At 42.3% G+C, this 10,804-nt stretch overlaps 1 protein-coding gene across 1 annotated transcript in view; it reads left to right on the top strand.

Moving 5' to 3' along the window:
• Positions 1 to 9,740, top strand: part of gss (glutathione synthetase) — a gene marked incomplete in the record, with an annotated part of 12,840 nt that extends 3,100 nt beyond the window's left edge. Inside the window, 11 exon segments of the mRNA XM_042213080.1 lie at positions 701 to 846; positions 1,010 to 1,085; positions 2,079 to 2,218; positions 4,548 to 4,664; positions 4,998 to 5,078; positions 5,200 to 5,277; positions 5,404 to 5,473; positions 6,276 to 6,470; positions 6,614 to 6,695; positions 8,320 to 8,509; positions 8,634 to 9,740. Coding sequence (XP_042069014.1) covers positions 701 to 846; positions 1,010 to 1,085; positions 2,079 to 2,218; positions 4,548 to 4,664; positions 4,998 to 5,078; positions 5,200 to 5,277; positions 5,404 to 5,473; positions 6,276 to 6,470; positions 6,614 to 6,695; positions 8,320 to 8,509; positions 8,634 to 8,757 — 1,299 coding nt within the window.
• Positions 9,741 to 10,804: the final 1,064 nt, after the last annotated feature.

The following is a 10,804-nucleotide window of genomic DNA, read 5'->3' as shown; positions in this document are numbered from 1 at the left end:
TTGACTTTAAGTGACTTACAGGTTTGTTTGAAAAACAATTTCTTATATCCAGGTTCTTCCTTTGCGCTGCCATCCTCCTCTCCTCCTCGCAGCGCAGGTTTGCCGCTGCTGAAACTAAACAGAGCTCCCTGAAAGGCTCAGCCAATCACATTGGCCATATTTGTCACATGAGGTAGGACTCCAGGAGAGAACTAATTTAACTCTTTCTGCACCGCTAGGTGAATGAGACGTTGACAGATGTTTTTTTTTTTTCTATCGGGTTAGTTTTTCTTTACTCGAAGAGATCAAATTATTGGTGGGGACATGTCCCCTCCGTCCATGCCAAATCTACACCCTTGGGCCATGAGCAAAGTAGTGAAGTAGTTACACTTTAAATAAATGCTTAAACTAAAAAAAAAAAAGGAAGTAAACATTTTTTTCAGCATCTTTAACAGAATTCATATGTTAGGTAATAAGCCTCAACAACAAAGATCACATACCAGTGGAATGTTAAACCGTTGCTGATGAAAAGGCCGTGTTGAATGTGAAGTCATGTTAGGAATTTGTTCTGCCTTAGGGCAGAGGATTTCAGAGAGATCTTTATTAAGCCCGTGTTTTGAGTCCACAAGCCATCTCCAATGTTTGTCCAACAGTTTTGTTTGTTTTGTTTTGTTTCCCCTGGTCAGCACTCTTTTCTCACATTTTACATCTTGTTTTTCAGGTGGTCTCCTTTGCTCCATTCACACTGTTCCCCACACCTGTACCCAAAGCTGTATTCTCCCAGGCTCTGGCAGTGCAAACACACTACAACACCCTGGTGGACAAGATTAGTCAGGATGCAGACTTCCTACAAGAAGCTTTGGCTAGGTAGGATGCATTATGACCTCATGTATGTGGTTTGGAAGAAAAAAACTCATTATTGTCACAGTCTCTGAAGTCTGTCTTCAAATGACCCGTTAGTTTAATTCAAAATGAATACACTGTGATGAAAAACCTGCTGACAAGATTTGAACAAAGTGTCTGTTTACAGTACCATCGCTGTGGATGATTTCACTGCAAGGTTGTTCAAAATCCACCAACAGATCCTTAAAGAAGGCAGGTCACAGGTACGTCAGCACAGCCCCGATGACACTGGTGTTAGGGGGAGCTCAGGAGGCAGAGTCTGCCAGTTGGAAGTTTGGCGGATTGATTACCCAGTTTGTCCAGATTCCAGTTTTCTTAGGCAAGATGATGAACCCTGAGTTTCCCCCAGTGCATCCAGTGTGTGCGAAGTTAGACAAGGCAGTTTGGATGCTTTTGTGTGGTTGGGTGAATAGGGTTTGCAGTAAAATGCACCTTTCAGTTAGAGCAAAGTGCTGCATAATTACCGTTCCATTTCCCATCATCATTGTACTTGAGCTGTTTGGGCTCTAAGGCCTTGGTGTGTTGCTAAATCCAACAAAGCTGTTGCTTGCACTCAATAAGGATTCAAAAGTAGTGAAAAGAAAGAGTGTATAAAAAATCAAACAGTTTCTAGTTAAGGAAGATTGGATTTCAAATAGAGTATTTGTAGAATGAACATCTTGGGTCATCACTGCAGGTGTGAGGTTGTGTAAACGTTTACAGGAATGATTTTTCAGCCTATCTGTTCCTTTGGGGTGTTGGCTGTTTTGGGTTACCTTCACCACTATGTATTTTCACCATGAAAACCTTTCTATCTGGCTTCTTTTGGGGCCATTTTTGGAGGGAATTTTTTAAAAAGTTGGAAATGGAACGATGATGCAGACTCTTTTCTTTTTGGGCTTCGTATGCTAGCCATTAAATCCTGAGAGATTTCTTATGAAGAAAGACAGGGAACGACAGGGAGGAGAGGGGTGAGAGGCAAAAGCTATATTTTGGCTAAAACTAAAATCTTGTTTCAATTATCAGCTGTTTTGCTTTATTGCTTGACAAAGTTCTTCACAATTTTCTAAAACTCTGTGACATCTTTAGATCTGCTGTTGCATAGAATGAAGAAAACCATTAGGTTCTTACAACAGTGTAGCTGGGACCATAAAAATCTATTAATGGATTATAAAGTGACCAAATGCTGCAGCTGGGATTCTTTGCCTTTGTTACAGTCCATTGTGTTGGGTCTCAATCGGTCTGACTACATGCTGGACCAGAGAGAGAATGACACGCCATCGCTAAAGCAGATAGAGATCAACACCATTGCTGCCGGTGTCGGAGGCCTTTCATCGCGCACGCCAGATGTACACAGGTAAGCAGGTCATTTATGTGTCACCCATATTCTGTAGGTTAGCCACTAAAACTCAGCAGTAAGAGTGATCATGTTGGCCAAGACCTTCAAATATATTTACTGTCATCTTTATAGCCACCGTTTCACACAGCTGCTTTACCCTTATTTTAAAAAAAAGATAAATAAAAACCCCACATTCCTTTATTACCCCTACAGTTGACACCAATCTCTTTGCTTTGCTGTCAGTAGGTTTGGGATTTATTACAGCTATAAACAATCTACAGGGTGGGCCATTTATATGGATACACCGTAATAAATGGGAATGGTTGGTGATATTAAAGTCCTGTTTGTGGCACATTAGTATATGTGAGGGGGCAAACTCCTCAAGATGGGTGGTGACCATGGTGGCCATTTAGAAGTCGGCCATCTTGGATACAACTTTTGTTTTTTCAATAGGAAGAGGGCCATGTGACACATCAAACTTATTGGTAATGTCACAAGAAAAACAATGGTGTGCTTGGTTTCAACGTAACTTTATTCTTTCATGAGTTATTTACAAGTTTCTCTTTGTTCACAGCCATTGACATGTCGAAGAGGTTAACACGTGAGGAGCGGATCGAAATTGTGTTGATATCTGGTGAACGCAGTAACCGGGTCATTGCAGCAGATTTCAATGCAAGACACCCTACGAGACCACCCATCTCCCATGCTACAGTTAGCAAACTGCTTGCTAAGTTTCGTGAAACTGGTTCAGTGTTGGATTTGCCAAAATGTGGACGCAAGAAAACTGTCACTAATGAAGAAACATCAGTGGCTGTCCTAGCTTCATTCAGCAAGAGCCCACAGCGTAGCACTCGCCGCATGTCACTGGAGAGTGGCATTAGTCGAACATCCCTTCAGCGGATATTAGCTACTCACAAATGGCACCCTTACAAACTCCAGCTACTGCAGCACAGAATTTGCAGAATGGGCAAAACAAAAATTGGAACAGGACCCTCAGTTCACGCAGAAGATTTTGTTCAGTGATGAGGCAAACTTTTATGTGAATGGTGAAGTTAACAAACAAAACCACCGCTATTGGTCTGACACTAACCCACATTGGATGGATCCCTCCAAGACTGTTGGAACAACAAAAGTGATGGTTTGGTGTGGTATATGGGGTACAACGATAGTGGGTCCATTCTTCATCAATGGAAACCTCAAGGCCACTGGATATTTGAAATTGCTACATGATGATGTGTTTCCCTCTTTATGCACTGAAGCTGGCACGTTCCCTGAGTTTTTCCAGCAAGATGGTGCACCACCACATTATGGGTGCCAGGTCCGAGCATTCCTAGATGAACAGTTTCCTGGAAAGTGGATTGGTCGTCGTGGGCCAGTTGAATGGCCCCCAAGGTCTCCCGATCTGACCCCCTTAGACTTTTATCTTTGGGGTCATCTGAAGGCAATTGTCTATGGTGTGAAGATACGAGATGTGCAGCACCTGAAACTACGGATACTGGATGCCTGTGCTGGCATTTCTCCTGCGGTGTTGCTATCAGTGTGTGAAGAGTGGGAGAAGAGGGTTGCATTGACAATCCAACACAATGGGCAGCACATTGAACACATTTTATAAGTGGTCAGAAACTTGTAAATAACTCATGAAAGAATAAAGTTACGTTGAAACCAAGCACACCATTGTTTTTCTTGTGACATTACCAATAAGTTTGATGTGTCACATGGCCCTCTTCCTATTGAAAAAACAAAAGTTGTATCCAAGATGGCCGACTTCTAAATGGCCACCATGGTCACCACCCATCTTGAGGAGTTTGCCCCCTCACATATACTAATGTGCCACAAACAGGACTTTAATATCACCAACCATTCCCATGTTATTACGGTGTATCATATAAATGGCCCACCCTGTATAAAAGATAGACATAGCTTTTGTGTCTGAAAAATGAAGCCACTGCAGAAGTTCTTTTAATCTGCATTCTTTTCAATGGCCAAGAGCCTCTTGTGGTTGTGAAAGATATTCCTTTGTATAGACGTCTACATGAAAATGCCCCTGTTATGAGTTTATAGGCTCATTAATGTCATGTCTTATTAAATACAATATAAAGTTAATTTAATATAGACTATATAAGGCAGGATTGATCGACAAGTTGCTAGCCTATGGCTGTACAGTTTCCCTCAGTTTATCAGTTTCAAGGTGGCAAGATGATGGCAGCGAAAATGCTCATCTTAAGGCGTCACAGGCGACTTAGAGTGAGACTGGATTGTTCGAGGCATGGTCAGGAAATAATGATGATAATAATGATAATGTGCTGTGATTAGGTTTGCTGAGAGTGCTTACAATCTTGCTTGACAGACATATCCTGAAGATGGCCGGCAGGCTGGAGGAGAGCGAGCGTATCCTGGATAATAATCCTGCAGCTGGTCTGGCCAGGGCTATTGCCAAAGCCTGGGAGCTCTATGGATCAGAGAAGTAAGAATGAAGTACATCCATCGAGTACATGCCAGACATGCTGTTGATCGCTCTTTGCTTTATTCACTTGGTCTAATTATGTCACCATACATGATGAATTAATTAGTACATCCAGAATAAAACATCTTGCCAGTGGAGCTGTACATTCAAACACTGCTTCTGCTGGTGTGGTTGCTCCGTGCATCATATTATTACAAACATTTCTTCAGGACAACAAAGGCCAGTGACAGTTTTGGTAGTATGGGGCACCAAAAAGCAAATCATTTCAGTTAAAATCAAAACCGTGAGAACTAAAAGTCCAGAAATTTTGAGATGCAGTTGTTGTCGTTGCAGAGCAGTCGTCGCGTTCTTTGTGGAAGACGTCCAGAGAAATATCTTTGATCAGCGATTCGTTGAGTATGAACTTTGGAAGAGGTAGGTGTTACATGTGAAGGGTTAGAGCTCTCATACCTGCATGTTTTCTTTGTGTGGAAGTTAAAACATTATCTTAAAGCATTTGAAGAGTTGTGCTTTTCACCAACATGCCGTGTTTCAGAAACATTCACGTAATAAGACTGCGGTTTGAAGATGTCTTTAAAGCAGGCTCCCTTGATCAGGACAAGAGGCTTTTTGTGTAAGTCGATTTCTGTCAGCTCACAATGCCCTGACACATTATTTAAGTGTATTATTCTCAAACAAAAACTATGTGTTATGCATAGCAGTGGTCCTTAATGTGTCTTTTATGTCGCTTTCACTTCAGGCATGGCAAAGAGGTCGCCGTGGTGTATTTCAGGAATGGTTACATGCCTGACAACTACACTTCTGAACAGGTCCAACTTTTGATTTGCACACAGAATAGAAGATTACATTAGAGTTTAGTTAGAAACATGCAACATGCAGACTTACTTAAAATGATTCGTATTCATGAGAAACTGGAACGTCATTATTATCCAGTTTATTTCTTTCCCTGCCTAGCAACACCAAGTCTAGCCCTGATTGGCTGATATAAGTGACAACAGACCTGTCGCCTTGTCAGTCTGAATGGGGCCCTCTGACCACCACCAGTAGGCGGTAGGCAACCAGTAGGCGACCGAGACTGTTGGTGCCGGGGCTCGAACCGGCAACCTTCCGATTACAAGACAAACTGCCAACTCTTGAGCCACAATGTTCTCTGCAACATTGTGTGTAGATACGTGCAGCTGTGTGTTAATTCTGCTGGCAGGAACAGGAAGTGAAGGAAAACTGGCGAGCACCATGGAACCAACACTTAATTGGACATAACAAGTTAAAACAGTTTGCAAATTTAAGCCAAACTGCTGAATCTACTGTTGATAGCGTGACTCTGTGTTGTTCTCCTTCATTCTTCTGTCTCTGTCAAATCTCAGCATAATATAAACCAACTATTGTCACGCTCTGCTGGTCGGTGTGCTGGCTGTTTTGTCAGGAATCTCAACCACGAGAAAGTTTGTACGAATGAAGCTAAAAAAAACCTGCGACAGTGTGTAAAACGTTATTAGCAGCAGTGAAATAAGATTCCAAGAGTTAGTGAAATGATAGAGGCTGTTTTATGCTGGAAAATCATCTAATGATAAAAAGACAAGCAGAGAATTCATTGTCTGTTTTCCATTGCAGAGCTGGGATGCTCGTCTCCTCATGGAGCGCTCTCGAGCTGTGAAGTGTCCAGATATCAGCTCTCACCTGGCTGGTACCAAGAAGGTTCAGCAAGTGCTCGCCAGACCTGGAGTCCTGGAGAGGTTCTTCCCGGACCAGCCTCAAGCTGTGCAGCAGATCCGAGCTACGTTTGCTGGCCTCTACACTCTAGACATGGTGAGACAAAGGGCACGGTTTTTTCATTGTTTGGAAAGTTTGGCATTAGATAATCCTCACCTGGGTGTTGATGTTCAGTGTAAGCAATATCATTCACATTTTATTCCTCTCATTTATTTCTCTGTGGTTGTGCTCGTCTACAGGGTCCAGAGGGGGACAAAACAGTGTCAATGGCCTTGGCAGCACCAGAGCGGTTTGTCTTGAAGCCTCAGCGAGAAGGAGGAGGTAAACTGAACTTTTTAATAAAGCACACTTGATGTTAACACCAGAAGCAAATGATGGAACTTGTGTTTGCTGCTCACCATTTGTTAAACTCGGGAAGTTTAAGCAGTGCATGGATCTGCACACACGTGCAGTATTTGCTTCATTCCACGTATGAGCTAGCCTCAGTCAAAACAGTGACGACACATACATGACTGCCTGCTGTTTTGCATTACTGTGTATCTACTGTGATTCATGCATGCTGTACTGTGACTGAGATAATAGTGTGTATGAGACACACTTGACAACAACATTGATCAGGATGTGAAAAAGCTACCAGATACAAGTTGTCAGCAGGTTATGGCTGACTAACCACCCTGCCTTACATCACTCTGGGCTAATACTGTAAAAAGCAATCATTAGTTTTCTTTGTAATATCAGAGCATTTGTTTTGATAAATACTTTGGTCAGTATCAGGGTTCATATGAGCTATTTTAGCAGTAATTTTACACATGAACTGGAAGGAGAACTTTGAGGAGCTGATGAATGTAGAAGATGAAAGAGAGAGGAGGATGGAGGAGGGGAGTTAGATGAGAGGGCAATCTGACCAGACCGTTTAACAGAGACTGAGAGGATGCCCGAGGAATGGAGAGGTGTGTTGCTGCTGATTTTCAAGAACAAGACAGATGTGCAAAGTTGTAGTAACTACAGAAGGATAAATCAAGAAGCTATGGGACAAAGTTGCTGAGACTAGGTGAAAATGAGAGGTGACGATCAGTGAGCAGGAGTGTGGCTTCGTGCTGAAAAGAGCACAACAGATTCTCTGGAGAGAAGGTGAAGGAAAGTCAGCTGACGCGAGACAGAATACATGTGAGTCAGAGGGAGGCAGGTATAATGGTGGAGATAGAAGAAGTAGAGATAGTGAAGGTAGATGAGATTTAATACTTGGGGTCAACTATCCACAGCAACAGACAGCACACAAGAGAAGTAAAGAGTTGGGTGCAGGCAGGGTGGAGTGGGTGGAGACAAGTGTCAGAGGGGATTTGTGACAGAAGGATAGCAGCAAAAGTGAAAGGGAAGGATTACAAGATGGCAGTGAGGCCTGCTATGATGTATGGTTTGGTGACAATGGCATTGACAAAAAGACAGGAGGCTGGGCTGAAGGTAGCAGAGCTGAAGATGGAGCTGCCAGGCAGGAGGAAGCGAAAAACCAAAGAGATTGATGGGTGTGGTGAAGGAGGACATGCACAGGGTTGGTGTGACAGAGGAGGATGTTAGGGATAGCATGACAAAGGGGCAGATGATCCGCTGTGGCAACCCCTAAAGGGAGCATCTGAAAGAAAGACTACTTGAGGCAGTATTTGTTTAATATTTCTTTATTCTAAATATGTAGCAACTTGCTTGTACTAGCAAGCAGGCTAGCATTATCCAACATAAGTAGGAAAAAACCCAGCCAAATAAAGATCTCTCCATTTGCCTGTCAGACTGGCCGGGTGTAGCCAGGTGTGGTTCACTGGGTAAAACTGAACTTTCTCTTCACTAATTTTAAAACGTGTTTTACAAAAGTTTGCTCATCTGCTAATGTGAAATAATTCCTATCTAGCCATGTCCATTTTATCTATACTTAAGTGTAGAATTGTTTTTCTAGGTAACAACATTTATGGATCAGAGATCTGCCAGGTCCTGGAACAAGTGAAGGAGAGTACCGAGCGTACAGCCTATATTCTGATGGATAAAATCCATCCAACCCCTGTAAGGAACTATCTGATGAGACAAGGCAGCCCCCTGAAAATAAGCAACTGTCTCAGTGAACTGGGAGTGTTTGGAGCATATGTAAGGTATGTGACCACTACTGCATTGATATTAAATGCATTTTGTTTGTGTCTGTTTTTTTAGAAGTATTTGCAGATTCCCAGTGTAGTGGTTGTTTCTAATTTTAGCCTTTTCTTTGTTTTCTTACAGGCAGGGTAAAGACATGGTGACAAATGAGTGTGTGGGCCATCTGCTGAGGACCAAGAGCTCAGAACACTCAGACGGGGGCGTCGCAGCAGGAGTGGCCGTGCTCGACAATCCTCTGCTGTTCTGAGATTTCACACTCCTGCCTGCACATACAAACCACAGTGAAGTCACAGCAGAAATGTCTCTTTAAAAGAAAAAGAAAAAGTCTTTGTTTATTTTTTTAATAAGTTCAGTAATTAAGTGAAGAAGAGTGATTAGATAAATTGTTTCTTGCATTTTTGAATTAATGATTGTGTTTAGGATTATTTCAGAAACATGTTTAGAGGATCTTTGTAAGCCTGTATTTATTTTAAAAGAAGGGAAGCACTTCTTCGTTCTACAGAAAAGGTGACACATTACAGATGAGTTCATAAAAAGTGTCACTGTCACTCTTTCAAGGCTCTGTCACTTGGTAAAGTAGGCCTAGGCTGCCATCTTGTGGCAGTGTGTTGTTACTACAACATATGAAATTGTGTTTCTATTGGAAATATAATTCAGCGCCACTGAGCCGCTCTCTCAGTTACAAAATGAACCCGTTTTTTTAGACATATAAATCACTAAAGACAGTGAAGCTTTTGGTTTTGTAAAAGTGGTTCATAATCAAAATGCACGTTAATTTTATAAGAGCAGTTTGAAGAGCAGTTAGCGGTGCATTCATGGACGTCTTTTAACTATTAATTTAACAATCTTTTGTCACGATGGCATGAACTACAAACGTGAGCTCCAGGTGAGACTGCACAGAAGAACAAGTGTCCTTAAACTGCATCAACTGATGACTTCTTACAATTTTATTCTGTGTTTTTATAATCTTTGTGTACACATACTAACACAAGCTACTGTAACTTAGAGAAGCTCAGCAATATATTATTAAGTATACAAACAGTTCCAGGTTCTGGACTTTTTGAAGGGCCCACTTTGGATCATGTGAAGGACGTTCAGTTTTTCTTCTTCTAGGCATTGAAGGGTTAATGCTGTCAATTGCAGTGACAGATAACTTGCTGAAGTTGGTGCACCTTGTGGACCAAAGAATAATATCCAGTATGATGTAAATGAAAAAAATAAATCTTATTACTGTAAGGCTGCGCTTTGTTTTCTGTTCATTTACCTAACCCTAGCCCCAAGTAGTGAGATCAGGTTCACATCGATGATCATAGAAATGGAGGACTTTTCAGGAAATGTACTGAAAAAACAAAACAAGAGTAAGATGGGACAGTTAGAAGGAAATAAGAAATGTTCTCAATTCATTTTTAATTAAATAAATTGTTCCCATATGTCTATATGCTGTCAAACTGGCAGCAAGAAACATGGTTTTAAATAGCTTTATATGGCATTACTAGCACCTTCAGATCAGTCTATTGACGAAGAGGTCAGAGGTCAAATGTGACATATCTTTATACACTACTTTCTACAATGTATTGTGACTGTTCTCGTTTGGCTCTTGGCGAAGGCGGTCGCACTTTTCTCCTCTCCTCCTTCCCCTTATCTTCCCTGCTTAGCCTCTTGTGTCCTTGTCTTGTCTCGTGTGTATTACTTTCCCTGGAACAGTCTCTCACTGTCGTTCTCTAAAACCTAAAAGAGAATTATGGATTTGATCAACTGGTCTCTGAATGCTATTGACACCCTTTTCTCAACGAGAAGTCTGGGCTCGGGAGAGCCCGAGTGCCCTGGAGGGACTTTCCCTGCCGGATACACGATGGACGGGTGGCAGAACTGGAGGATCATGTGCCTGGCGGGACTGTCGATCGAGGACGCTGAAGATATCTACCTATTCGGAACCATGATAACAGGGTTCTTGCTGATCGGAGCTGGCTTGGCCCTGGCTTATCGGAGAATTAAGAGAGCGGAACCGGCTGTTCAAACCCCCCCAAGGCTGCCCGCTGGGATTGAAGCGATGGGACGAGGCGCAACCTCTCACAATGAACGCAGCATGGTTAACACCTTGGAGACGCTTACAGCTGCCGTGAAGACTCAAAATAACACCATTGAGCGTATGATGGGATACATCAACGGGATGGGATACATCATACTACAACGGAAAATTGAGAGACCAGTGTCGGAGTGTTAAAGATCAGCTTTGAAATTCTCCTAAGCTGCTCGCATAACAGAAAAATCAACGACATCAACATGCGAACACC

The sequence above is a fragment of the Haplochromis burtoni genome, unplaced genomic scaffold, assembly GCF_018398535.1.
Source record: "Haplochromis burtoni strain Fernald_Lab_line unplaced genomic scaffold, NCSU_Asbu1 Contig_415, whole genome shotgun sequence".
Lineage (NCBI taxonomy): Eukaryota > Metazoa > Chordata > Actinopteri > Cichliformes > Cichlidae > Haplochromis > Haplochromis burtoni.
The sequence above is the reverse complement of the archived record's forward strand: the minus strand, read 5'-3'. Positions and strand labels throughout refer to the sequence as shown.